Source organism: Colletotrichum lupini, chromosome 6 (genome assembly GCF_023278565.1).
Source record: "Colletotrichum lupini chromosome 6, complete sequence".
Classification (NCBI taxonomy): Eukaryota; Fungi; Ascomycota; class Sordariomycetes; order Glomerellales; family Glomerellaceae; genus Colletotrichum; species Colletotrichum lupini.
This window is the reverse complement of record NC_064679.1, coordinates 1822653-1848227: the sequence shown is the minus strand read 5'-3', so window position 1 is coordinate 1848227 and position 25575 is coordinate 1822653. Positions and strand designations below refer to the sequence as shown.

The 25575-nt window shown below is 40.1% G+C and overlaps 5 protein-coding genes across 5 annotated transcripts; all 5 read left to right on the top strand.

Annotated features, from left to right (window-relative positions):
• Positions 1-308: 308 nt before the first annotated feature.
• CLUP02_12034 (uncharacterized protein) lies at positions 309-2585 on the top strand (the record flags this gene model as incomplete). Its single annotated transcript, XM_049290998.1, has 5 exons — positions 309-468; positions 525-1695; positions 1759-2012; positions 2068-2173; positions 2438-2585. The coding sequence occupies 5 exons, from the start codon at positions 309-311 to the stop codon at positions 2583-2585; spliced, it is 1839 nt and encodes a 612-aa protein (XP_049148143.1).
• A 15570-nt stretch (positions 2586-18155) lies between these two features.
• CLUP02_12033 (uncharacterized protein) lies at positions 18156-20046 on the top strand (the record flags this gene model as incomplete). Its single annotated transcript, XM_049290997.1, has 2 exons — positions 18156-18803; positions 18850-20046. 2 exons carry the CDS (start codon positions 18156-18158, stop codon positions 20044-20046), a joined length of 1845 nt encoding a protein of 614 aa, XP_049148142.1.
• A 100-nt stretch (positions 20047-20146) lies between these two features.
• Positions 20147-20371, top strand: CLUP02_12032 (uncharacterized protein; the record flags this gene model as incomplete). Its single annotated transcript, XM_049290996.1, has 1 exon — positions 20147-20371. The coding sequence occupies one exon, from the start codon at positions 20147-20149 to the stop codon at positions 20369-20371; it is 225 nt and encodes a 74-aa protein (XP_049148141.1).
• A 379-nt stretch (positions 20372-20750) lies between these two features.
• Positions 20751-21181, top strand: CLUP02_12031 (uncharacterized protein; the record flags this gene model as incomplete). The annotated part of the gene is made up of 4 exons (XM_049290995.1): positions 20751-20781; positions 20829-20957; positions 21015-21068; positions 21129-21181. 4 exons carry the CDS (start codon positions 20751-20753, stop codon positions 21179-21181), a joined length of 267 nt encoding a protein of 88 aa, XP_049148140.1.
• Positions 21182-21391: 210 nt separating this feature from the next.
• On the top strand, positions 21392-23332 carry CLUP02_12030 (uncharacterized protein; the record flags this gene model as incomplete). The annotated part of the gene is made up of 4 exons (XM_049290994.1): positions 21392-21454; positions 21509-21986; positions 22047-22574; positions 22743-23332. The coding sequence occupies 4 exons, from the start codon at positions 21392-21394 to the stop codon at positions 23330-23332; spliced, it is 1659 nt and encodes a 552-aa protein (XP_049148139.1).
• Between the last annotated feature and the right edge of the window lie 2243 nt (positions 23333-25575).

Here is a 25575-nt window from a genome sequence, read left to right as displayed (position 1 = left end):
CTTTTCTTCGTCGTTCCCGCGTTGTGCCCAGCGCTACATCCTTGGCCACCCGGCCTTTTGGAAGTCTCGCACTCTCCACCCTTCCGCCCTCTTCTACAGTTCTGACTGCGATACACTCCTTTTCCATCTTATTTCTTTCTACTGTTCATTCCATCAAAGGACGAACGACGAGTCGATCCGTTTCGTTCCGTTCCATACCGACAATCGCGCAATACAGCCATCTCTGGTTTGCCGACACTCTTTTTCACACCATATCGACGACCCTTTCAGCGCCTTACGCACGACCGACCGACCGATCGATCGGGGCCATGTCCGCAAATGCCTGGCCCGGGGCCGACAGCTCCTCCCAGCACTCTGGGCAGCTGTCGCAGAAAGATCTCGTCCTCGACCAGCAAATGATTAAGCACCTTCTCAACAGATATGGCCAAGACAAACTGAATCTTCTTATCCAGGAAACCACCGGCCCTCGTGAGTGACATTCGATGCTGACCGCTCCTTCGTTGCCGTGAACTAATTGGATGCAGAGTCGGATGGTGCATCAATTGTGTCGTCGGCGCAGTCATCTATCCTGTCAGATGACCAGTCGAGCATGTGGGATACCCAGAGCATCAGAACATTCTCCGACACCTCGTCAATCACTGGCAGCATCATCTCCAATGTGTCTCGCGGCACATCGAAAATCCTGGGTAGACGGAGTGGAAGCAGTAGCGCCGCGGCTGCGGCCCAAGCCCAAGCGGCGCAACAGGCGGCTCAGACACAGCAGGACTCAGAATCATGGAATGGTATCGACGTGCCCAACTCGTCCAACACAGCATCCGACGCTGCATCAATCTCCACCAGTGCCTCAAAACAAAAGGGGGCTTTCATGTGCGGATTCTGCAAGGAGGAAGATATCACCAAAACGTGCACCCGCAAAAACGATCTCAAGCGCCATATTGAAGACTTCCATAACGTCAATGCGCAATGGTTCTGCCGTCATCGTGGTTGCCAAATGGTATTTGATTGGCAAGGCGCCTACAAGACACATTTGAAGCAGGCGCATGGCGGGTCGAGAATGTCCCTGGACGAGGCCAAGGTCAACCTTTGCCCACAAGTCGTCTTTGCATGCGGCTTCGACAACTGCCTGCAAGTGTTCGAAGCGCAAGGCGACTCGGACGCAAGTGCGACCTTCAAGGAGTACGTGAGCCACGTCGTGAAGCACTTTGACGAAGGATCCAACAGTGGCGATTGGTCATACTCAGCAAGGATACGGAACCTGCTCAGACAAGGCCAGGTACAATCAGCTTGGAACGAATCGATGTGGAACGAGGCGTCACGGACATCTCTGCAATGGAACCCCCAGACGTCTGGCATTTTGAGGAAACGACTCGAGTGTCGCCATGTCGGAGATGTCAAGCTGCTTGTGCAGTACGCCATGATGCTCGGCTCTGATCCTAGCAGCATTGGAAAGTTCCGCGAAGACTTCGTCACCCCTGTTGCCGATACGTGCACCTTGCACATGCCTGGGCACAAATCACGACAACCGACCATTGCCGCTCCTCCTGAGCAACCGGCCGACCCTTTCTCCTTCAAGATATCACGCGGCGCAAACCCTGCCCTCGCCGCTTATATGGCGTCTCAACGTAGAGTCTACGTTCCCAGACAGCAGCGGGTCGTAAGGCCACCGCAATTACATCACCCTCACCAGCAGGTACCGTCATCGAACCCGATGGCCAGTCACTCCCGGTTATCGCAATCATCACATTCATCACACACAAGTAGCCATCACGGCCACCCACAGGTTCATCACGGCCACCCACAGGTTCACCATAACAACCAGAGTCACAGCACTTTGGGACATTTCTTCCAGGCGATGCCCGAATCACAGATGTACGACCCGAACAGCAACGCCCAAGGCTTCGGACCCAGCAGCGGCGCAATGCACCACAATGGAATCATAGCAGACGATATGCAGAGCCTAAGAAGTATGGGCGGAGGCGCACCCGACTCGACAGACGTGGAAATGCAGGACGGTTTGATGCCGGATTTCTCTTCGCCCTACGGACAACATTCAGCAAATCTGACAAGTCCATCCATTAACGGTCATCCAGACGGATTCTTCCCTCCCGGACAAGCTTATTAAGAAGCTATGCCCGAGGCTATTTGCGACGACCCGACAGTACCGACGACACGAGTGAGCGGCTAGCGACCAGTTGCAGGCCTATGTATCAACAACATTAGAAGCACATTATAACTCCAGCCCCATCTCGCACAAGAGATATTTTTCCTAGACTCTTATTTCAATCCAATTTCTTTTGTCGGCGTTTTCTATCAAGATCATATACCCAACATCGGTTGAACGCCATACTGGGTATATTCGCAGTAACTACAGCCTTGGATGACATACGACTGGACGGACGACGGAAGAGCAGGATTGTACATGACAGCTGGTTGCTAGACCGGAGTCGTCCGAAAGTGTCTCGGTACGAACGAGTAGGGCTATCGTGAAGGCGGTTATATTCTTTCAGAGAGATGGGATCAGGAAAGCAAGGACAGACTCGGGAACATGGGACGCGGCCAAGGTGGAACGGCCTGGATTTCCGTAAAGCACTCTCAGGTGAAAGCAACAAGGCTTAGTACCGGGTGCGTTATACCCACCGGCGAAACGGCTGGAATCGACTTCTTAATTTCTACCATTATCATCACTTCTACTTCCTCCTGCTTCCCTTCTGTGCCTCATTGCTCCATGCCCGTTGATGGGATGAAAAACCAGTTGGGACGGCTTGCGAAGCAATTTCTGCCCCGGCAGCCAAAGCCAACCCGCGCTCGTACATTGTCGTGCTCCCTGCGCTTCCTGTGCCGCGCGTCCAGAGCCCTCTGAAGAGACGGATTGACTCGGTCGTGACGTTAGGAATTGACGAGGGGCAGACATTGTTCGAGTAAGGCGCCGAGTCATGTGCGTTGACGTGACGAACAGGCCCTCCCTGACAGCTGCGCATACAACTCTGCGACGGCAAGATCACTGATTAACTACACGTGGCACCCATTGGCCCCCATCTTGAGGATCTACAAGGGCATGAGAGGACGATGTACGATTTGCGAGGGGGGTTTGCTGCCGCTTTTCCGTCGGACTTTTAGATAGAGATGGAGCCATTTTTGTTGCAACTGTCAGCACGCTCTCCCGGCGGATCCCCGTGCTTTCCTTCGGATGTTGGAGGAAAGACTGCACGGGGACGGACGGGTTTGGAACCGGATGATTTGCGGCTTTGCGGTTTTGCCCGCGATTGATGAGGTTTTACGAGGCTTTGCTTGTTCCCCTTTCATATCTTGAGCTTGTTTCACCAGGCTGACGGTCCAGCGACACCGTTGATCTTTCTGGGGTCAGCTGGGGTGTGTTTGCCACAGCTTGGCTTGGGGTTTAGGCCTCTTGAGTTTATCTAGGTTTCTCGAGTCTGGCTGTCTAGGTCCCTTGAGTTTAGGGCCTAGTCTAAGATCGCCAATGGCTGAACGAACGACGAAAGGATATCACGGATGAGGCATAGATAGACAGACAGACTAGGTAGACACATGGCATTTGCCATTGGGATTCTGCATGAATTTGGGGGCGAAAAGGGTGTGGGGTGGTTCTTGTGATGCACCGCATAGCTCCGGTCGGCTACACCCGTTTTCCTTGGGCTGAAAGGAAGGAAAGGCATGTTGATCATGAGACGGGATAGGAAGGGATTGGGGGTCTTGGGACTGGGACTGGGACTGGGACGGCTTATGGGAAAGCTGGCGCTTGTCTCTTCTCCTCCCTTTGTCCCGGCTTTCCGCTGGGTAGATTTAAGCTTTCTCTTTGGTTTTTATCCTTTGTGGGAAGGGCAGGGGGATCCTAAACGGGTCCCTGCCTTGATTGAGCGTCGTGAGGCAGACTGGGTATGCGATGAGAAAGGGTAAGTGAGAAAGGGAAAGTGTCAAGCTATGTAGATCTGGGATATGGGTTGTTTTATCTGATGGTCTTGTTGTTGAGTTGGTGGTGGAGCTACGATTTCGGGTTGACGGCCGGACGGGAGATTGACCGTGGGCTCCTGGGGACCGGGTACGGGGTTAGCGGAACTACGATCGGGGCTTGGTAACTTGGAGACAGATGTCGAGATGTCAGTGCGGTTTGGTGGGGACTCGGTGGTTAAGCGGAGTCTCCGTATCCCCCTTTTGCGGTCATTCCTACGGAGGGAAATGCTTCTTTGGTGGAGATGGGGAGAAGCGGGAGAATGGGTTTTCTTGGCGGTTCCTTGCTGCTGGGATTTCGCTGGGTTGAGGAGGAACAGAGTTAAGGCAATACATAGTTACGGCAGCGGAACCCTTGAGAGATGTAGAGAAACACGGTTCAGTTGGGGGTCTTTGGGGATAGATGATGGACAGAAGGGGGGGGGGGGAAGGGACACGCGGCGTTGTGTTGGACTTGATGTGAAGAAGTTTGGCTGAGTTCGTCTCCGTGTCGGACCGTATGTGATGGTGAGGCGACGGCGAAGGGTTAGAGTTCAGCAAGGTAGTGAGCATTACTTTTGCAAGTACAGTGGGGTGTCAAAAGTTCGTATACACCCCACTATTATCCCCAATTACCTAACCTCTTACATTTTCACCACCATACTTCGACTAGCCGCAGAACTATTAATTTTTTAATTTATATAGCAAAAATATATATAAAAAAAAGCCCTAAGTTCGTTATTTAGTATTATATATACTAACTACGTATATAAATTATTATTATAAGTTAGCGTAATAGGGAGTTAATTAGATTCTAAATCTTTTTTAATAATATAGCTTTTTACGTTATCCTTAATTACTACTTAAACTCTTTTATATTTAACTTATTCTTTTTTAAAATAAATACTTCTAAGTATAATCTACGTAAGTTAGACTTTATTATATACTAATAATACTTAATTAAGTTAAGGTTTAGCGAATATAGGGGCTATTTAAGGTAGGAAATCCTATAGGCTATAAGCTACTCTATTATCCGCTTTATAATATAAATAGGGGCATTATCCTATATAAAATAACGTATATTATTTATATATAATAAATACCCTTTTTTTAGGTAATTTATATAGCTATTTATACTATACTTTTATTATCAAGAGCGGTCGTTATAAATAAAAAAGACTAATTTAGAGCGACTATCCTTTTATATTATTACTTATATTATAATAAATATATTTATTTTAATATAACTAACGAGGTTAATAAATCTCTTTTTTTAGTAGTTTTTTAGTAACCTAAATACTTATTTAGTTAAAATAAAAGTATTATTTTAATAGGACTATAAGAGATTAGGCTATAAATACTTAACTAGCGAGGCTATAATATAAGTATAAGTATATTATGTGGTGGTTTTTTTTTCCGGCTTTATAGGCACAAAAGATCGACCTTAACGGGATCACGCTTTTAAGGGAAATCACACGATATAGTACACTTTTTAACTATATAATACGCGCAATGTATCCTAAGCACGCGCTCAACGCAATATAGTGATTTCAATACGAAAACCGCCATTCAATTCGGGATGGGCAAGCTGCCGGAGCGCAATATACCCAGTTTTCCCCAATACGTAATACACGGTACGGCCCCGGCGGATTGCTCCGTCGGGGGGGTATAAGTATATTATAAAACTAAAGCTTATAAAGTCCTTTATAAGGGCTCTATTTCTTAAAAAGTTCTTTTATAATAAGATCCGTATACCGGTTACTAAGTTATTAGTATCTTATTACCGGCCGTATCCTAAATCTATTATAATTACTCCCCCCTTATATAACTTTAGTTCCTAAAGTTATTATATAATATCTTCTTTTAATACTAATAATAAAGCTATTAACGTCGTTATTTATAATAAATTCCGTAAAGCGTTAATAATATCCTTTTTTATTTAAGAATAAGGTGTTACTCCTATTTCCTTATTTAACGGATACTTTATTATTATTATTTAGTAATAGCGCGCTAATTAGTTACTAAGTTAGTAATATATATTCGTAGTAAAGTATTCCGACTGTTATAATATATAAAAGCCCGCTTTACCTCGTGGTTATTATTATTACTAAGCTATTAAGTATAATAAAAGATTTTTCCCCTATTACTAGTCGCGTGTTTATTTTTTCTTCTCTCTTTTTATTTAGTAACCGTTCTGCGAATTCTTTCTTATATAACTATACTCTCTTTTTTATAATATTCTAATTCCGTATCGTTTTTTAATTATAACTCTTTTATCATACTATTACTAAGTATTTATTAAAATATTTACTATTTTACGTATTTAGGATATACTTAATATAGGGTATAATTTTAAAAAGGGCTTCCGCGGTCTCTATAATAATACTCCCTATATACGCTACTTAGCTAGCCTATATTATAATATCGACGAGCTCGTCTATATCGCTAGCGCTCACGTTACTAAGTATATTATTTATTAAATTAATAAAAAAAAGTATTTTACTATAAGTAGTTAAGTCCTCGCTAATCTATTATTAAAATATTAGCTAATAATATCTTTTAAGTTCTTAAGGAGTTATATAGCGCTATTTAGTTTACTTAAAATACCCTTATAAAGTTCCGTAATACTAAGGAGTAGAGTAGTTTTAATTTTTATAAGCGCGGCCGCGTTCTTTATACTTTTAGCTATATTACTAATATATAAAAAAAAGTTATTACTTATATCGCTAACCCGTTAGTAAATAATAAAATAAAAAAGGTCTACTTTAAATAGGCTACTCTCTAAAAGCTCGCTACTAACCGCGAGTATCTAAACTTATTAATCTTAATTACGGTAAGTCGTTAGCAATCGTTTAGCAAATTTTTTTTTTACTAACTTAGATTTCTCTTTTTAAACTAATATCCTTAATATTAATAATAAGGCTAAGATTATCTCCTACCTTAGTTACCTCTAGCTAGCTTATTTTTATAATAATAGCTATATAACCGCTCTATAAAATAACTTTAACGCTCTAGCTTAATATTATAAAAAAACTCCTAAAGGCGTTATTATTATATATATTTAGGAGTTTCTTACTTTCCCTATTGTTTATAAACGCGTCGCTAAGTTCTTAGTAAATAAAGTACTTACTTATATTATTATTATATATAGCGCTACCCCTATTTCTCGTAGTCCTAAGACTCGGACTTTTATTAAAAAGCGTATTCTTATTACTTATTATATTCTTAATAATAATAACGAGCGGGACGATTTTAAATTTTCTAGCACGTATAGCTTTAACGAGGTAATGTGGGATATTCTTATAAAGAATATAAAAAGTGAATATTCATATAGAAGCAAGAATATATGAATATAGGGGATATAAGCGTATATAAAAGAGGTTTTTATAGTAAAGAGAGTAATATAGTTGAATTACTATATGAGAGGTTGCTTGCTTAACGAAAGGTCTAGGTAGGCAAATACACGCCTACATATAGGCATAAAAACCTCTTACTAGAATATTCTATTGCTTATTAATTATGATATAATTAATAAGCGTATACGTAAGTGAATGCGTAATCGTAGTACGTAATTCCGCCTCGAGTAAATTCCAGATTATTCAGTTACCTTCCAGTACTTTCCATTGCTCACGTAAGCTTATATAAGCAGTATTGCTTACATAATCAATACCTATAATAATCTACAGAAATCGTAGATTAATATGGTATATAGTTTGCTTACGTAATATTGATAATAAGGCGAATAATAAGGTAAACAAAGTTACCTTCGTAACAGTAAGTAATAAGCTTCGTATAAAAAGTACTATAAAATAGTATATTAAATAGGCCCTATTTAAGATATTTTTATTATTATAAACGTAATAGCGTAATTATAAAAAGAGCCTCTAGGATCCCCTCTCCTAGGGCGACTTCTTAGCGTTTATTTATTAATAATATATAAACCCCGAGACTTAGGAACGGGAATATTATAAAGAACTAAGGACGAAGAGGCTAAAAGAGGGCTAGACCCCTATTTAGTTCCTCGCTAAGTAATTAGCGATTTATTATAACTTAAGTATAGAAAATATAGAGAATTCGAAAGTAGAGGTATATTAGTTCTTTTTTAGATTACTATTTTAGCTATAGGACGATCTAATTCGTTATAGGGTCTTAATTAAGAGAGTACGCGATATAGCTTACGAAGTTAATAAACTATAATTATTAAATTAGTAAAAGGGCGGTGATTAGTTATAAAAGGACGGTAAGAAGAGGCTATATTTGTTATTAAAATAACCGTATTAAATATCCCCTTTTTATAAAAAAAAGAGTAGAGAGAGCTCTAAGGGGCTAGGCTTTAGGGACTTACTAAGAATAATATTATAAAAGCTATATAATAAAAATACTCGCGCCGAGCTATTATAAAAGCGTTATAATAGCGATATTAAGTACTTTACGTATAATAAAATAGGCTATATAATTAGTAAGTACTAAAAGAATAAGTCGAGAGGTAGGGGTAATAATAAGCCGACGTACCCCCAATCGAAGCTAACGTTAGTAACTATTTAACGAGTTATTACCGAGCTAAGAGTTATAGAGGTCGACTTATTAAAAAACGAGTAAGTATAGGTAATATATTTAATATACTTATACTAAATATTAAGAGGGTACCGATAGGAAAAACTATAAAGGGTAGGGTAATAGTTCTATAAAGTATTACTAAAAGGCTAGTAAAAGTTAATATAAATACATACTCCGAGATAAATATTATTAATACTAGGCTCGTAACCTACTTAGGGTTAACCCTAGCTACTATTATAGCTCCCTTATTAAAGGACTTTTAAAATAAAGCCGTAAGCTAAGAGAAAGCTTATTAATTAACGCTCTTCCTTATTAATTACTATAAGTAGCTAAAGAAGATTTAGTAACTATTCGCCGTAATTAATAAAGATAAAAAAATAATAGACCTCTTATTATCGTAACTATTAATAAGCTAAGAGGGTATTTATATTAATATAGTAACGAATATATAGTTATACGAGCCTATTTCGGTTACTAAACTAGAGGTAATAGCTCGCGATATTATTAAAAATTGCGAGAGGGCGTATATATTATATATTATTATTATAAGAAGTATTGCGGGGGTAACGGAGACTAAACTACGAGGGGGTCTATTATTAGAACTTTAATTAAAAATAGAGACGTTTAATAAGTAGTTAGCGAAGAGACCGTAGTTATATAGCGGGGTAGAATACTTTATTAACCTAGTTCCGAGTACTAAACTACTATATAGTCCTATTTATTTATGAAGTAAGAAATAACTTAATAAGTTTTATACGTATATTACTAAGAACCTAGCGAACGGTCGTATTATACTTTTAGTTAATAAAGCTAGGGTACCGATCCTTTTTATATTAAAAAAAAATAATACGCTATACCTCTATATAAACTACCGCGGGCTAAATAAAGTAATTATAAAAAATCGATACCTATTACTACTTATTAGCGAGCTCCTAAATAGGCTTCGTAAAGCAAAATAAATCTTAAAAATAGATATTAAGGATACTTATTAACGTATTTAAATTAAAAAAGAAGACCGATAGAAAATAGTATTCCGGAGCTAATATAGTTACTTCGAATATATTATTATACTTTTCGGGCTAACGAACACACCCGCGACGTTCTAAGTATATATTTACCGAGCGCTCGCTAACTTACTAAATACTTACTATATAGTATATATAGATAATCTAATAATTTACTTAATAATAAAAGAGTAGTATATAAAGGATATTAAAAAGGTCCTCCGATATTTATATTTATATAGGCTTTTTATTAAACTATTAAAGTACTCGTTTTATTAAAAGAGGGTTAAGTTCTTAGGTTATATTATTATATTAAAAAGAATCGAAATAGACTCGTTATAAATACGAACGATCGCTAACTAAAAGGCGCTAGAGTTTATTAAGGATATCTAAGTGTTCTTAGGGTTCTATAACTTCTATTAGAAGTTTATTATTAAATACTCGGGTATTATTATATTAATAATAGTATTACTAAAAATAGAAAAGGGGTAAATAAGGGACTTTTAATAAACTAAGGAAATAAACGAGGCGTTTAATTAGCTAAAGGTCGCTTTTACCTCGGCGACCGTACTTACATACTAAAACTTATAATGTATTATATAAGTAAAAACCGACGCTTTAGTTAAAGCTATTATAGTAATCTTATTATAATAAGCTAATAAAGAATAGCGACCCGTTACTTATTAATTATAAAAGTTTATAAATATAGAGTAGTAATAAGCTATAAATTAATAAGAACTACTTATTATAATAAAAGGGCTAGAGCACTAGGCTTATTATTTCTAAGGCCTTTTATAAAAGTTTATAATCTTAACGGATTATTAAGTATTTAAAAAAGTAATCGGCGCACTAGCGCAGGACTTTTAAAAAAGGCTCGCGAAGTAGGTATATAAACTATTAATATTTAACTTTAATTTAAAATACTAGCTAGGGAAAACGAACCCGGCGGACGGTTTATTTAAAAAACTAGATTATATAAAAAGGGAAGTACTTTATAAAGACGTCCTCTTTATACTAGCTTAGAAACTACGTTTTATTAACGAACTACTACCCGATATTTAATAAAGGATAATTAGCTTAAAAGGATAAAATAATATTACTAAGGTATATATTTAAGTAATTAAGGCCTTCCTTTATCATCCTAGTTAGATATTAGCTAGCTCTAGGGACGGGGAATCCTTTTTTTTATATTAATAGCGTATTATAAGGCGTATTAATAAAATAGTAATAGTTATTACTATAACGACTCGAGGTAAGAAAGTAAAAGAGTTATTAATAAACGCTCGTTAACGGTCCGATAAGAATAAAAAGAAGTTAGATAGAGCTAGGGTTATTATATTGAAATAGTATATTTTATGCCCTATTATAATAGAGCTTATAAGGGGCGAAACAGTATTCGCTTCTCGTTTCTTATTAGAAATTAAAGAGCTCGTTAAAGGATTATAAACTAAAAACGAGTTTTATATATTATAATTAATAAAAGTTCGTACTATAGCTAGCGAGCTAAAAGTATATTTACTTAACGAATAGGGTATACTATTTTTTAAAAAAAGAATTATTATTCCTTAAGTAAAGTCTCTTTAGATAGAGATCTTTTATTAATACTACGACGACTATAGGGTAGGTTATATAAGAGCTACGAAAACTCTCGAGCTAATTTAAAAAAAGTTTTATTAAAAAGATATTTAACGAAATATCTAGGAATACGTTAAGAACTATAAGTATTATTTAGGAGTTATAACCCTAAAATATAAGCCGTACGGGTAGCTATAGTTATTATTACTACCTTTATATTTAGTTTAAAAAATATTTATAAACTTTATTATAAAGTTATTACTAAGCGCTCGTAGTAACGGCGTAAAGTATAATAATATCTTAGTTATTATTTATTATATAATAAAGTTCGCAAAGTTCTTACTTATTATTAAGATATTTAACGTAATATAAATAGTAAGTATCTTATATTAAGAGGTTAAATATAAGTTCGGTATGCTTAAAAGTATTATTATAAATAGAAATAAGCTCTTTATAAGCGCATTTTAAGAAGAGTTTACTAAAAAACGGGTAATACGTCGTTAACTATTTACTACGTATTATTTATAAATAAACGGCTAAACGGAGCGAACTTATTAAATATTAAAAAAGTATTTAAAAATCTACGCCGAGGGCTTACTAAATAAGTAGGTAGCGTAGCTAGAGGAAGCCGAGTTTATATATAATAATAGCTAATACTTTATTATAAAAGTATCCCCGTATATAGTACTATATAACTACTACCCTAAGTACGTTAAATATATATTTAATTATAAAGCTATAGTCTAGGGGGTTTAGAAAAAGGTTTAAAAAATTAAGGAGATTAGGGCCTAGGCTACGTAAGTATAGGTATAAGCTTTTAAGAGCTAAGTAGCTTATTATAATAGAAAATATACCCTAAAAGAGTTTAATCATAAAGAGGTCGTCGGCCTATTAATAAAGAATATACGATTTAAAAATAATAAACTAGTCCTAAGATATATTAAAATAGTAATAGTTAAAAGGGTAAGGAAATAGGCTTACTAAGTATATTTATTAGAATAATATTAGATAATATATAATATTTTCTTAGTTTTTTAGCTTAAGCTATAGGGAAATTACTAAATAGTTAGTAACTAAATAGTAAATCTCTTAGAGTTAGAGGATAAGTAAGACGTTTAGGAAGTTAAAGAAATCGTTATAATATAAGGCGAGGGAGGAAACTTATAATATTTTATTAAATAGGCTAAGTAGCTTATTAAGTATAATACGTAAGAGCTTATTAAGTATTTTAAAGGGGTAGTAGAAATAGTTAATAAATTCGAATATTATAAAAAAAGGGTATATATAAAATAGGATAATAAACGTTAAGTTTATAATAAAAGATTACTAAAGATAAGTTAATTAATAATATATTATAGAACCCTTTTTATTTAGCTTAGCGTAATTTTTAAAAAAAAGATATAGTATTATAACCCTTAGTAATACGTTACTAAGAGATTATTAAGATTTAGTTACGTAGGGGGAGTAACTTATATAATATTAGTAATAATAGTAATAGCTCTAGTATATATTTTTAAAACTTAATAATTAGTAATAGTAGTTTACTTAATAAGTAAGAAGCGGAGAGGCTTTGTGCGCGTACTTAGCTAATTACTTAAAATAAGGCCGTTAACCTTATTAATATTATAACGGGTAAGAGGGAGGTAGTTAAAGTTGCGCAGAGTATTATATATATTAATAATAGCGGTTTATAAAACGTTCGCTATTTAGTTATTATTAGAGGCTATAATAAGAGGTATAATAAGAGTTATAATAAGAGGTATAATAAGAGCTATAATAAGAGGTAGAGTAGGAGGCGAAGTAGGGGCCGTAATACTATTATTATTAGTAATAAGTTAGGGACGGGAGGCGTTATCCGAGGTAATACTCTTATAGTCTTAGTTAAGCTAAGGGACCTTAGTAATATTAATATTTATAAAGAACTTATTAATATCGAACTAATTATTATAACCCGTAGTTTTAATTTTAATATAAGTAATAGCCTCGTTAAGCCGTTATAGAGCCTTTGCTTAGAGCGGGAAGAGCGTAATATTAGCCTTATTAAGATCTAAAGTAATATAACTAAGGGTTAGGGTACTTTTATTTATATTAAAAAGAGCGTTATAAGTAGGGGTTAGCGAGTTATTAATATTAAAATAGTAGCGCTTATTATAACGCTAAAAAAAAGAATTCTCTAAGTTATTACTAAGCTCTTTAGATTTAGTATCCTCGCGCTAGGACTTATTAAATTTAAATTTGTTACGAAGGTAACTTTGTTTACCTTATTACTCGCCTTATTATCAATATTACGTAAGCAAACTATATACCATATTAATCTACGATTTCTGTAGATTATTATAGGTATTGATTATGTAAGCAATACTGCTTATATAAGCTTACGTGAGCAATGGAAAGTACTGGAAGGTAACTGAATAATCTGGAATTTACTCGAGGCGGAATTACGTACTACGATTACGCATTCACTTACGTATACGCTTATTAATTATATCATAATTAATAAGCAATAGAATATTCTAGTAAGAGGTTTTTATGCCTATATGTAGGCGTGTATTTGCCTACCTAGACCTTTCGTTAAGCAAGCAACCTCTCATATAGTAATTTAACTATATTACTCTCTCTACTACAAAAACCTCTTTTATATACGCTTATATCCCCTATATTCATATATTCTTGCTTCTATATGAATATTCACTTTTTATATTCTTTATAAGAATATCCCGCATTACCTCGTTAAAGCTATACGTGCTAGACTTACCTCTATAATAATCTAGTTTACTACCTAAGTACTTATAGACTCTTTTTTAATCGGTTTATAGTTATAAAAAAAAAGGCTTTTTATATTTTTATTAACTTAAACGCGTCGCTAGCCGCTTAGTAAGCTATTAAACGAGCTCCTTATATTAACGCCGTTTTTAATTTCGATTTTTAACTATTATTTCTATTATTTTATAAAAATAGGTTATTATTAGGCTTATAAAGTTTACTAAACTAGCTATCTTAGTACTACTTGCGCCTTTATATACGCTTTAACTTCGTACGTCCGGTAATTAATTATTAATAAACGCCCCGTTTATAATAAATAAAGTCTTTAGGGTATTAATAAAGTAATTAGCTCGTAAAGGTAATCTACCCCGATTATCTTCTTTATCTAGCTTTTTTATAAACGCTAATATTTAAATAAGACTCGCCTTATAATAAGCTCGTTCTCCTAGATAGAATAGGGTTAAGTAGTTAATTTTAAATAGTTATAGCTCGTCGGCGCTAACGGCTCTTTATTAATAACTAGGCATCGTTTCGTTAACGTTCCGTTCGTTTTTATAATTTATTATTACCTATACTAATTACTCTATAAAAGTAAAAGTTTTAAAATTATAAAAAATTAGGCTATAAGTACTTAACTAGCGAAGTTATAATATAAGTATAAGTATATTATAAAACTAAAACTTATAAAGTCTTTTATAAGGGCTTTGCTTCTTAAAAAGTTCTTTTATAATAAGATCCGTATATTAGTTACTAAGTTATCGGCATCCTATCGCCGGCCGCATCCCGAATCTATTATAAGGACGACTTATTAAAGAATTAGTACTAAAACTATTAAGAATTAGTAAATAAATCTCTATATAAGGTCTTTATACTAAACTATATATTATTATTAATTTTTTTAAGTTTTAGACCTAGTTTTTCATAAATTCGAGCCTTTTAATTACTACTTTTAGTATTATAAAAGGTCTTTTTATAGTTTTCTATTTATAGCAGCTTATTTTCTTAAGAATATACTTAATAATACTAAAACTAGCCTAGCCCTATTACTTAGTAACTAGCTTAAAGTACGGCTATTAGTAATTAATTTAAGTAGATCTAATTATAAAACGTTTCTTTTTATTAAAAAGATTTTTTAATTTTCTTTCTTAGGGTAGGGACTTAAAGTTATTACTTAAATTAAAACGATAGACTATTTTTTATATAGTTAAATATAATAAGCTAAAGAGTATTATAACTTCGCAGTAGCTCTTTTTAGTTATAATAAGTATAGTAATCGTTACTTATTAAACTTCTATAAGTTTATAATTAGCCCTATAGCTTCTTATTATTCGAGAGTAAAAAGCTTATAAATTAACCTTTATTTACTAAAGATATAGGATATAGAAAGAAAAGTGATATTGAGGAGAAAACGCGTCGGTATGCGTTTTGGTAGGGTGTATACGAACTTTTAACACCCCACTGTAGGTGGAGGCACTCTGCTCTGGTTTCACTTTTCGGAATGTGTCTTGCTAGAAAGGCAACTTTTGACAACTGCTTTTGGTGATCTGCTTTTCGTTAGTGTTGTGCTGGGAGGCAGGGCAATGGGTATGAGCGCAGCGAATGGAATGGGCAAGCTTAGATGGTGATCTGCTCTTCGTTAATGTTTTTGTTGAGAGGGAAGCACGAAAGGTAACGTGAGAGTAGCGGAGGGAGGGCATGGACAAGTTCAGATCGGTGATCTGTTCTGACTGTTCGTGGTAATGCTGCGTAACATTCAATGAGACCCTGCAATCCTACCCTCGAGGACGAGTTGCGTTTGGCCGTCTTGGTTTTTTTTTTTCTTTTCCACTTCCTTCACCTCATCTCAGCGCACCGTGGACGTCGATGTGGGATTGGACGGGGTTCGCCGACGGTGAGGAAGATCACTCCCCTAACCACTTGTCTTGGGTGAACCAATTGTGACTTTAGGGGCAAGCCCATCCCATGTTGTGTCAGGCAACCCAGCGAGCGGGCAGCCTTCTCCTCCTCTCCCTCTTCCACACGCTCTCCATCCGTTGGAATCCCATGGCAGCTCACCAGTCGAATGGGCGAATGACGGCTGAAGCACCGACGGCAGTCGGGCTCTCCGCTGACGCAGGTGGCATCGTCAGTTTTGAACGCCCGCGAAACGGACGGAGGGGAAACTCCTCCTTCAACGGCCGTATGCGGTAGAGCATGTGGCATGTACGATGTGGCTGACTGGATGGCACGGCTGGTTTAAACCATCGTCTTCGAGACGAGTGCCTCACCAAGGTTGCCACATGCCTGACATCTGGAGGGGAATGCAAGCAATCGTTGGCAGTTTCAGCCTCGAAGAAAGTTGAGGCAAGAACGCGATAACAACCATCCAAACCAGTCCATCAAGTTTTGGGATAGCAGATCGTCCCCTCTCTTGATCTCTTGATCCCCCGACTCGAGTCACTTAGGGCTCAGATTCACCACGCGGACTCAACAAAGAAATCTTTCTGGCGGGGAAGTCTTTGGCGTCGTCGGAAGGAGGACAAAGACTCGGATAGATGACCAGTCGAGAGACACCCTTTGAATCGTCCCGGGGCTTCGGTTCCGGAAGACGCGAGACGGTGATGTCGACCACGGACCAGAAGCTGGCCCCATGGCAATGACAACGACGCGACACACCGACACGACGTTCCGGCGACAACGGTTAGGTCCTTCGTTGATGGAATTCAAACCCCATCCAGTCCAAGATATGTCTGTTCATGCTCTCGACTAGGGGGAAACGTCACCCTTGCCGGCCGAATCACCAACCATCTCAGCCCACACCCAGTCTCACCACCACCATCACAGACCAAAAACACAGTCATGCGGATCCTTTGTTCTAGCGCCATTCTAGAAGGCCGCTAACGGTCTTGGCTTTCTACTTTCCTTCGCCCAGCTGGGCGCTACACAGCCCCGCCAGGACTCGAGTGCGTCCTATCAGGCTGTCAGTGGTCAGCGTAACACAGGTTCTTGGTCTCTCTTGACTCTCTCCCTCTTCGCCCCCTGCCTCTGCCTCTAGGTGTCTTTTCTTTATTGCTCCACCTGCACCTGTCATCCGGACATAACGAACAAGGGCGTGGGTTCTTGCTCGAGGCAGGCGGCTCCGTTGTGATTTGGTTCGTCGAGAGAGGTCGTCCCTGGTGGTTGACTGGTTCAAGAGGTACGAAATACTGTGTAGATGACGGTTCGCCGCAAAAGAAAAATGAGGGGGAAGGCGGCATCGAAATGGGTTGAGATCAGCGTCTCTTGTCTCATTCTCTGCGCTGCCACTTACCCCGGTTGGTCCTTGGATCAAGACGCTTGAAGTCGAGCCGTCGTGCATCTCCCTCAATGGGAATCAGGCTCCCGAGGACCCGATTTGTTCTAGAAGGCTTGGTGAAGTTTGACAAGGTTGTGGACCATAGTGACGAGTGTTATTGTAAACAACCAGCTTCCTCTCAAGTACCTACCTGTTCGAGAGCAACTTCTTCGCAGCTAGTGCAGCGAGCGATGGAAACTCAGACATCCTTCCCCCAATTCCAGGCTAGCTTCCTAGAGTCAGGCTGAGGCTGATTGGATTCTCATCCAGGAATGTAACCCGCCATCACCATTACCATTACCATTACCATGATCAAATGGCCCCTCAAGACCCCATGCAGGAGTTACTTCACCGTTGCTCCAAAAACGGCCTCAGTCCTGAGCCCTGCGCCCGCGCTAATGCGAAAGAAGGCGCAAGAGAACAACCACTTACACACACGCACTCCCACATATCCCTACACATACGCACTCGTAGAATTCCACTAGAACGTTCAGCGAACGAACTAGTCGCCACTCGTCAGACAGGGCCATTCCCCTCCTCTATTAGTCTCGTGTTGGCGCTCTCTCAGAGGCTCGCAACCTGACCTAGCCATGCTTGACTTGGCCTCCTCCTCGTGGCCTTCTTTGATGGGGTAACGGGTTGTCTTGACTTGGCAAGACAGAGGGCTGGTATAGAAATGTCGAGTCGCTGCTCTTCCGTGCCTAGCCTTGGCGCATTTCTTTTTTCCCTTTGCCATTCGGATCCTGTCATACATTCCCGCCCGCTAATACGTACTTCACATCGCGATTGAGTCGGCATTAACTACATAACGACCACCCCCCATCTCGCACTTCGCCCACCCTTCTATCAAATTAACGTCGTTCCGTCTACCCATTCCTTCTTAAATTGAGGACGAATACACCAACTACGCCTTTAACAATCTTGGACACGCCGTCAAACGCTTCATGCAAGGATAGATTCCATTATCAGTCTCACAGCGACTGAACCGTGAGCACAACATGTATCCCACCAAGAGCCCGTCAAACATGTCACCAGAAGACGTTCGAACTCTATGCGACCTCGCCGGCCGGTACGGGTCCGGAAGCTTAGAAACAACCCTCCGGAACATTAGCGGCAGCAACTACACATCCCTCCGCCCTCCGCCCCAGCACCACCACCGAAACCCTCACCACATGGACGCCCCGGCGAGGAACTCAGCCCTCTTCACCTCAACCTTTGGCAGCAACAACAGCGCGCCATCCCTCACAAACAGCGCCAGCCCCTGGAGCAGCTCCGACGCGTCCTTGTGCGGCTCAGAGGCTGCCTCCCTATCGGGGAGCTATTTCAGCCAGCAGCCCGGCGGCACTGCGGCAGCCGCCTCCTGGGCCGACGCCGTGGACGCTCCGTTCCTGATGTCGCCCTCCGTGACACCATCCCTCTCCGGCTCCGAGTGGCAGGATCACCACATCAGCGAGCACCTCTCCTCAACTCCATCACGCGAGAAAAAGGCCGCTGCCAGCATGAGGTCCCCGTCCTCGGGTACCGTCGGCGGCCGCAAGCCCATCGAGTGTCCCATGTGCGCCGTCCACGACGTCTACGTCGGCTTCGGCAGGAAAAGCGACTTCAAGAAGCACCTCCAAAACTTCCACAACACCGACTGCATCTGGGTCTGCCCGCAAGACAACTGCCGCATGAGCCTTTGACTTTGAAAAGGCCTACATCGCCCACGTCAAGCTCGACCACCACCAGGGCGAGGCGGCGTACCCTCCCGCCGCGGCCGTGGCGGCAGCAGAACAGGTCAAGGTCGGCCTCTGCACGCAGGTCGTCTTCGCCTGCGGCTTCATCGGCTGCAAAGAGGTCTACGAGGCCGCCGATGACAGCGAGGCGCCCAAGACGGCCGACGCCTACTTTGACCACCTCGCCAGTCACTTCGACAAGCGCAGCAGCACCATCAATAACACCAGTGGTTGCAATAACAACAATCTCGGCGTCTCGTCAGAGTGGACATACTATCATCAGATGCAAAACCTCCTCCGTCAGCGCTCCCTCAAAGACGAGTGGAAGCACACCCTCTGGGACAAGGCCGCACGCAACCAGCTCCGCTGGCAGCCCCGCTCCTCAGGCGACCTCAAGAAGCTCCTCGAATGCCGCCATCTCGCCGACGTGCCGCGCATCCTCCACGCGGCATGGACGCTCGGCCAGACGTGCTTCTCCTCCCCCGAGCACCCGGCCCCCGAGTTCCCAGGCGAAGCAACGCGGCCCGTCCGGTCCCGCTGCCCGCTCGCGGGCGAAGGCAGGAACCACGGCGAGCTCCGCGATGTTGTCTGCGGAGGTCAGCAGCAGCATGAAGAGCAACCGCCGTCGGCGATGACTATGTTTGCCCTCCGCCGCAGCCTCTTCCCCGTCAAGCTCGCCACCGTCTCGCACCCGCCGCCGCGCTCGATTCCCGAGGAGCCGGATTCCCTGGCCTACCCGCACCCGGGCACCCCTCTCGTCATCCCCGAGCGTGACGCCTGGTCTACGGACGTTGTGCTTGGCCCGCCCGAGGACGAGCAGATCTTCGACCCCATGTTCATGCCGGGTAACAGGGCGACGACGAATATGCTGCAGCAGAGCCCCATCTACCCTTGGACCGATACTACTACGTCTCAACAGCAGCAGCAAAGGCGGTCTTTCGGCGACTTTGCGCGCCATCTCACACCCTCGCCGCAACCTACCGAAGACCAAGACAGCAGCCTGGGTCCGTTGCTCCAGGTCCCTCAATCCGTATCTGCCACCACCACCGCCGCGAAACGTCCCCGCTCGTGGGGCATGAGAAGCCTGGAGAACTTGCGCCTCAAGCGTCGTGGCCGTTCGTCGCCTGTCACGTCACCCGTTGAGGAGAAGGCGGCTTTAGCTGGGTGGATCTGAGACAGCCAAACTCCCTTGCCTCTGCCCCATTTCCCCCTCTTCTATCTTCTTTGTTCATACAAACCATTTTAGACCTGTATTACATAACGCTCTACGTGACATGAATGCATGGGTGGTGGCGCAGCTTCATAGACATGTTTCCTTTGCATTTTCTTTGTTGGTTTTGGGGTCGGGGTCGAAAACTATAGACTACAAGATACCCCCAATGAGCCTTCTTCGCTATAGGTACTGGGTTGGATATGTCGGGGTCGCCGAAGACGCTAGGGGGGCGAGGGAAGTGGCTACCCACTGGCATTGCTTTGTTGATATCCGAAGGCGGCTCTGACTGGATGATGATTATGATGACGTCTGGGCGTTCCCTGATGGAAATACCATTTAGACAATTCAAACTGGAGTTATATTTCTTCCTCCTATTTTCCCCTGCTCATATCTTATTTATTGATGTTCCGAGGTGGGTAGCAGCTAGATGCACTTCCTGTTCCCTTCAATGCCCAATCATGGTTGCGTCGCACTTCACATTGTATATGTCAACAAGAGGATAGAAGACATAAGGAGCGCGAAATAATCCCTATTCTCCTATTATCAACGAGTGGCCGCCTTCAACTTCGTTGGATCCACAGGTGCAGATTCCTGAGGAGTTGAGCTAGGTAGACCGTACTTCGAGGTGGCTACTTGCGCCGATAGAGACACCCTTGAAAGGGACTATGGTTCTTGGCAAGCTGTCTCAGGCCGAAGGTAAGGTACGTCGGGTAAGGTCTCGTGACAATAGAATTAACATGCAGGCATATCATATTCACCCTTGCCCATATTTACTTCCGTCAGTTCAAAGCTTGATTCGCTTGAAGATCGGAAAGGAGGAGAGAAAAGAATAGGGAGTGAAACAAACTTGAATGTCATCAATGAAATCACAGGTACGCAACGTAGTCTGGCTCTTCTGTGCAGGTAGTTTCCAACAAGACGAACAACAGACTACCACACGATTAAAGAATCTTTGCCTCGAAACTGTCTTATGCGGACACCATGTCAGTCAGACACACTATTTTGCCAGATGAATAGTGTTCGTTAATTGGTGGCTGGCAAAGGCCACACCATCAGAGCCTACCTAAGCGCCCAAGTGAAGAAGTTCCTACCATAAGGCACTGAGGAGCTTCGGGAGTAATTACTTTGCCCGATTGGTTGGGCGTGAGACGGGCAAGATGTCGGTCGGCTAGGATACGTGACTGCCTCATGGTATAGAATACTGCCGTATGACAGGGCTTTCGCGAACAGACGTACCATTCCCCCCTCTTTCTCAACTTTTGCCAATCTGCGCCTTCAAAATCTCCATATTCTTCATTAATCGATCATGGCCATAGTCAAATTGATCAAAGATTTGGCGTCCGTGATTGCATTCGCATTGGGCTTTCTAGTAAGCCTCTTACGACCACAATCATTTTTAAACCGAATAACTAGGGCTGCAAAGACAGCGGAATCCTACTATACCGATCTCTGGATTCGCTTATACGAGCCTGGCCGGTTTATTGGAATATGGGACGATGTTGGCGCGTCATTCAGCCAGACCGATGCCTGGGAGCCATTCTCCCTCCGGAACACTGTCAAGGCCAACGATGACAACAATGCCCGATTAGAGTCATTAATGAGTGCACTTCCACCCCAGGCGGATGGAGTGGCTCGAGTATTTCTCCAGGAGCTTTTTGACGATGACGTTCGCGACAATGACTCCACATCCGGAACGGACTTCCCGTACAAGTTCCCTCCTCTTAGGGTCGCTACTGTGGGCTTCTTGTCGTTGATTAGCAACCAATATTGGGCCTCACCACTTCGATGGTATAGGATAGAGTCTTGCAATTTCATCGAAAGTAAGCGAGGCAGTCCTCAAGTTCGCTGGGTCAATGTCGTGCGGTATCTACGCTTTCAGGTCATTGACAATCGACTACAAGGTAAGCCTGCTGCAATACGCGAAGCTGGACTGGCTAGATGTGTAACTGACTTTTGATCAGAGTTTATCACGTGCAGAACACTTGTCCGTACAGACTGGACGGGAAACAACCGTCGTTTCCCAGAAGAACAGTTCGGTCTCTACCAAGCAACAGCTACCTTTGCTACACAGCTATGCGAACTCGACGCTATGTATCGCCCTTTCAAAAACACGTCGGACTGGATGAAGGCTTTCAGCCTACAGTTCTGCCATGCCAATCTGCTGTTGTATGCTCGATTTCTATTGGTATATGAAACCGCCTTCGGGAGGCAGCAGGGGTTGTTGGACCCCACCCGTGCAGAGCTCCAAGAGGGCAACGTTGGAAAAGTCACTGCAGACCATCAATTGATTCAGAAATTTTCAGAAATTGGAGATCGAATGCTAGTGGCCATTGAATCACTAGTTGAAATCCTCCAGAGCGCCACAAGAAGTCAAGTTGGATCGTCCACGCCAATATCGAGAACGTCCAATATCCCGATAGCAATGTCAGAGACTCCCCAACTAGCGGCCATAGAACTCGAGATCCGCTTGTATTGCAAACAGTTAAGAGGTAGCCTAACGAGACTCTCTACCGCAATGGAGCATGACCTCAGGTTACTAGAAGTAAGGAGAGAGGTAAAGCAAACCGATAGTGTCCAGCAGCTAAGTATACTTGCCACAATTTTTCTACCTCTTTCTATATCTTCAGGGGTTCTAAGTATGCAGACACGATTCAAAGACCTAGGTGCGCTTCTATATGATTTTTTTGGTGTTGTGACTCTTCTTGGAGCCCTTGCGCTTTGCTTCATCTTGCTCTTAGACTTTGTAAATTTTGTGACCGGGCCTTATCTGGTCCAGTTCGATATGGAGATGAACAGGAATGCGATGTATAGGGAGGAAGTAGCCAAGCGAAAGCAGCAGCTCTCCACATACGTACACTTTCGGATACTTGCGTCTATTCTTTGGTGGCTGGGTCTGGGTCTATTCTGCATTATTCTTGTCGTTTCCTTTCTCATTGGCATGTTTAGAGATATTAGCCTCGGTGCTAAGGTGCTTGGATACGGGCTAGCTGTCGTCTCCTTCCCTGCTGTAATTGCCTTGAGCCTTACTTTTCTTCTATCCTTGATGGGCGAATTGGTACGACGACGGCGAAAGGCAAGGAAAGCGGCACAAGAATCACCTCGAGTCGAAAGGCGTCGGCAAGGTATGGGAGCAGACGAGGAAAATGCCTCCCCAGTCAACCCGCCTGAACCTACGACTAGGATGGCGGAGCTAGCAAGCGCTGCCGCCAACCACGCAGAATCAGAGGACGAGGTGGCCAACGAGTAGAAAGATGTAAAGTATGCGATAGGATACAGGGCTTATACTGAATTGTTATCCCCCCGACGGAGCACTCCGCCGGGGCCGTACTGTGTATTACGTATTGGGGAAAACTAGGTATATTGCGGTCTATACCTAATTACTAACTAAGCTTCCCGACTTTTTACTACGTAAAGTCCTCCTAAGTTCTGGCTATTTATAGGGCGAGCTTTACTTATTCTAATATATATAAGACTTCTTAATACTAGCTTATATAAGTAACTAAGTTTAATATAATCTGTTCTTTTTTATAAGAATTATTATTACTTAGGGGGGCTTATAAGAGCTATTTAAAACGCTAATTTATTATTTTAACTTTATATATTTTTAATTTACTTATTATAATTATTATAATTTAGCTAATATTAATATATTAAATCTTAAAATTTATATTAGCCCGGGTATTTATAATATTTATAATATTACTTAGCTAAATTTTATATTATTAAAAATCACTTTATTATCTTTTAAATATATTTATATTAATTATAATAGTAATAATATTAAGCTAATTAAAAAGGGCGCTTAGCCCGAGAGGGGTAAATTTATTAATAGTTATTTTTAAATTCTTATTAAAGTAATAGTTTATATATTAATAAATTTATTTAACAAATTTATTTAATTTAATTAGAAAGTTATTTTAAATAATAATAAAAATAATAAAAATAAAAAAAGTCTTTACGAGCTATAATATAAATAATAATAAATATTAACTATTATAAAAAGAAACTCGAGGTAGGTTAGAACGTTACTATATTAACCTAATTAACTAAAAACTTAATATAAAAAAAGAAAAAATAGAATAGTAAATAGAAGCTAGCGAGCTAGCTCTTTAGGCCCAGCGGTCTAGCTTATTACGTAACTATTAAAAACTTGGCTTCGTAGTTTAAAGCTAAGCTACGGGGCTTATAAGGGCCCTAATACTTACTCCTATAATATTACCCCCCCCTCTATATTAAAGGGCGCTATTCGTAGTATTAAAAAATAAACCTCCTAATTACCCCTTATTCTAGCGAATTTATAGCCGTAATTATTACTATTATATTATTATCGTCCCTTAGTAATAGCGAATTACTAACTATAGCGGCTTTTATTTATATATTTAAGTTTTATAATAAACCCTTAGTAATTAAGTATTAATAATAAAACGCTTATAATATTACTAATATATACCTAAAGCTCTTTACGTCGTATTATATTAGATCTGTATTATATCTTTTTTAATTTACTTAGTACTATAGCTTTCCTCTATATAAGCATAATTTAATTACTTTAAAAACCTCGTACTTTAGCTCGCTATTATTATTAATAATTAGTAACAGTAGCTCTTAGTTCTACCTAAGTAGTAAGTTATTAGTAGCCTTTTTTAGCTTATTTAAATAGAAAACTAAGTATACCTAGCTACTTATTAGTAATTTTACGACTTATATACCCCCCTATTTAGCGCTAATAATAGGCTATAAGCCGGCCTATAGCTATTATAGTTTATTTATATTAGTAAACTTTTAATACGAGGTATTAATAAAGACTTAGTTTCTTATTTTTAGGTTATTTAGGTGCCGATAGTAATTAGTATATTTTTTATATTATACCTAAGCGACCTTTATATTACTCTTAATAATTTCCTAGGCCTCGTATATCCCCTAAGCTATATACTACGTATTAGTATAATTTAGTTTCTTTTTTATAAAGCTAAATTAATAAGTTTACTTAGATTAATTAAAAAAAAGCCGTAGCTAATAACCGAATTCTATTTCGTATAATAATAGCCTTATAGTCTCGCTAAGCTAATTAATATAAGTAAAGTCGACTATAGGTAGTATATCGCTCTAGTTATCTTAATATCGGTTAATTAGTAATTTTAATTATTATAAAATATATTAGTTTAGTACTTTTATTTAGCCGTTTGTTTATAAATAATTTATTATTAATAATTATAACCTAACTTTATAGATCTTATAGAGCTCCCCTTAGAAGTCGGAGATAAATTAGGGGCCTTAGTTTAACATAATAGTTTTTAATAAGCTAAAGATAGGTAGTACCTACTTATATAATATTTAGCTTATACTTTTTATGATAATAGTTTTATAATAAAGAATAGATATTGCCCTTTTATTTAAGTAGTTTATTATTACTTATATATTATTAAATCCTTTTTAATTAATAAGGATAGTTATAAAGTTAATAAAAATATATTACTACGGGTAGTTAGG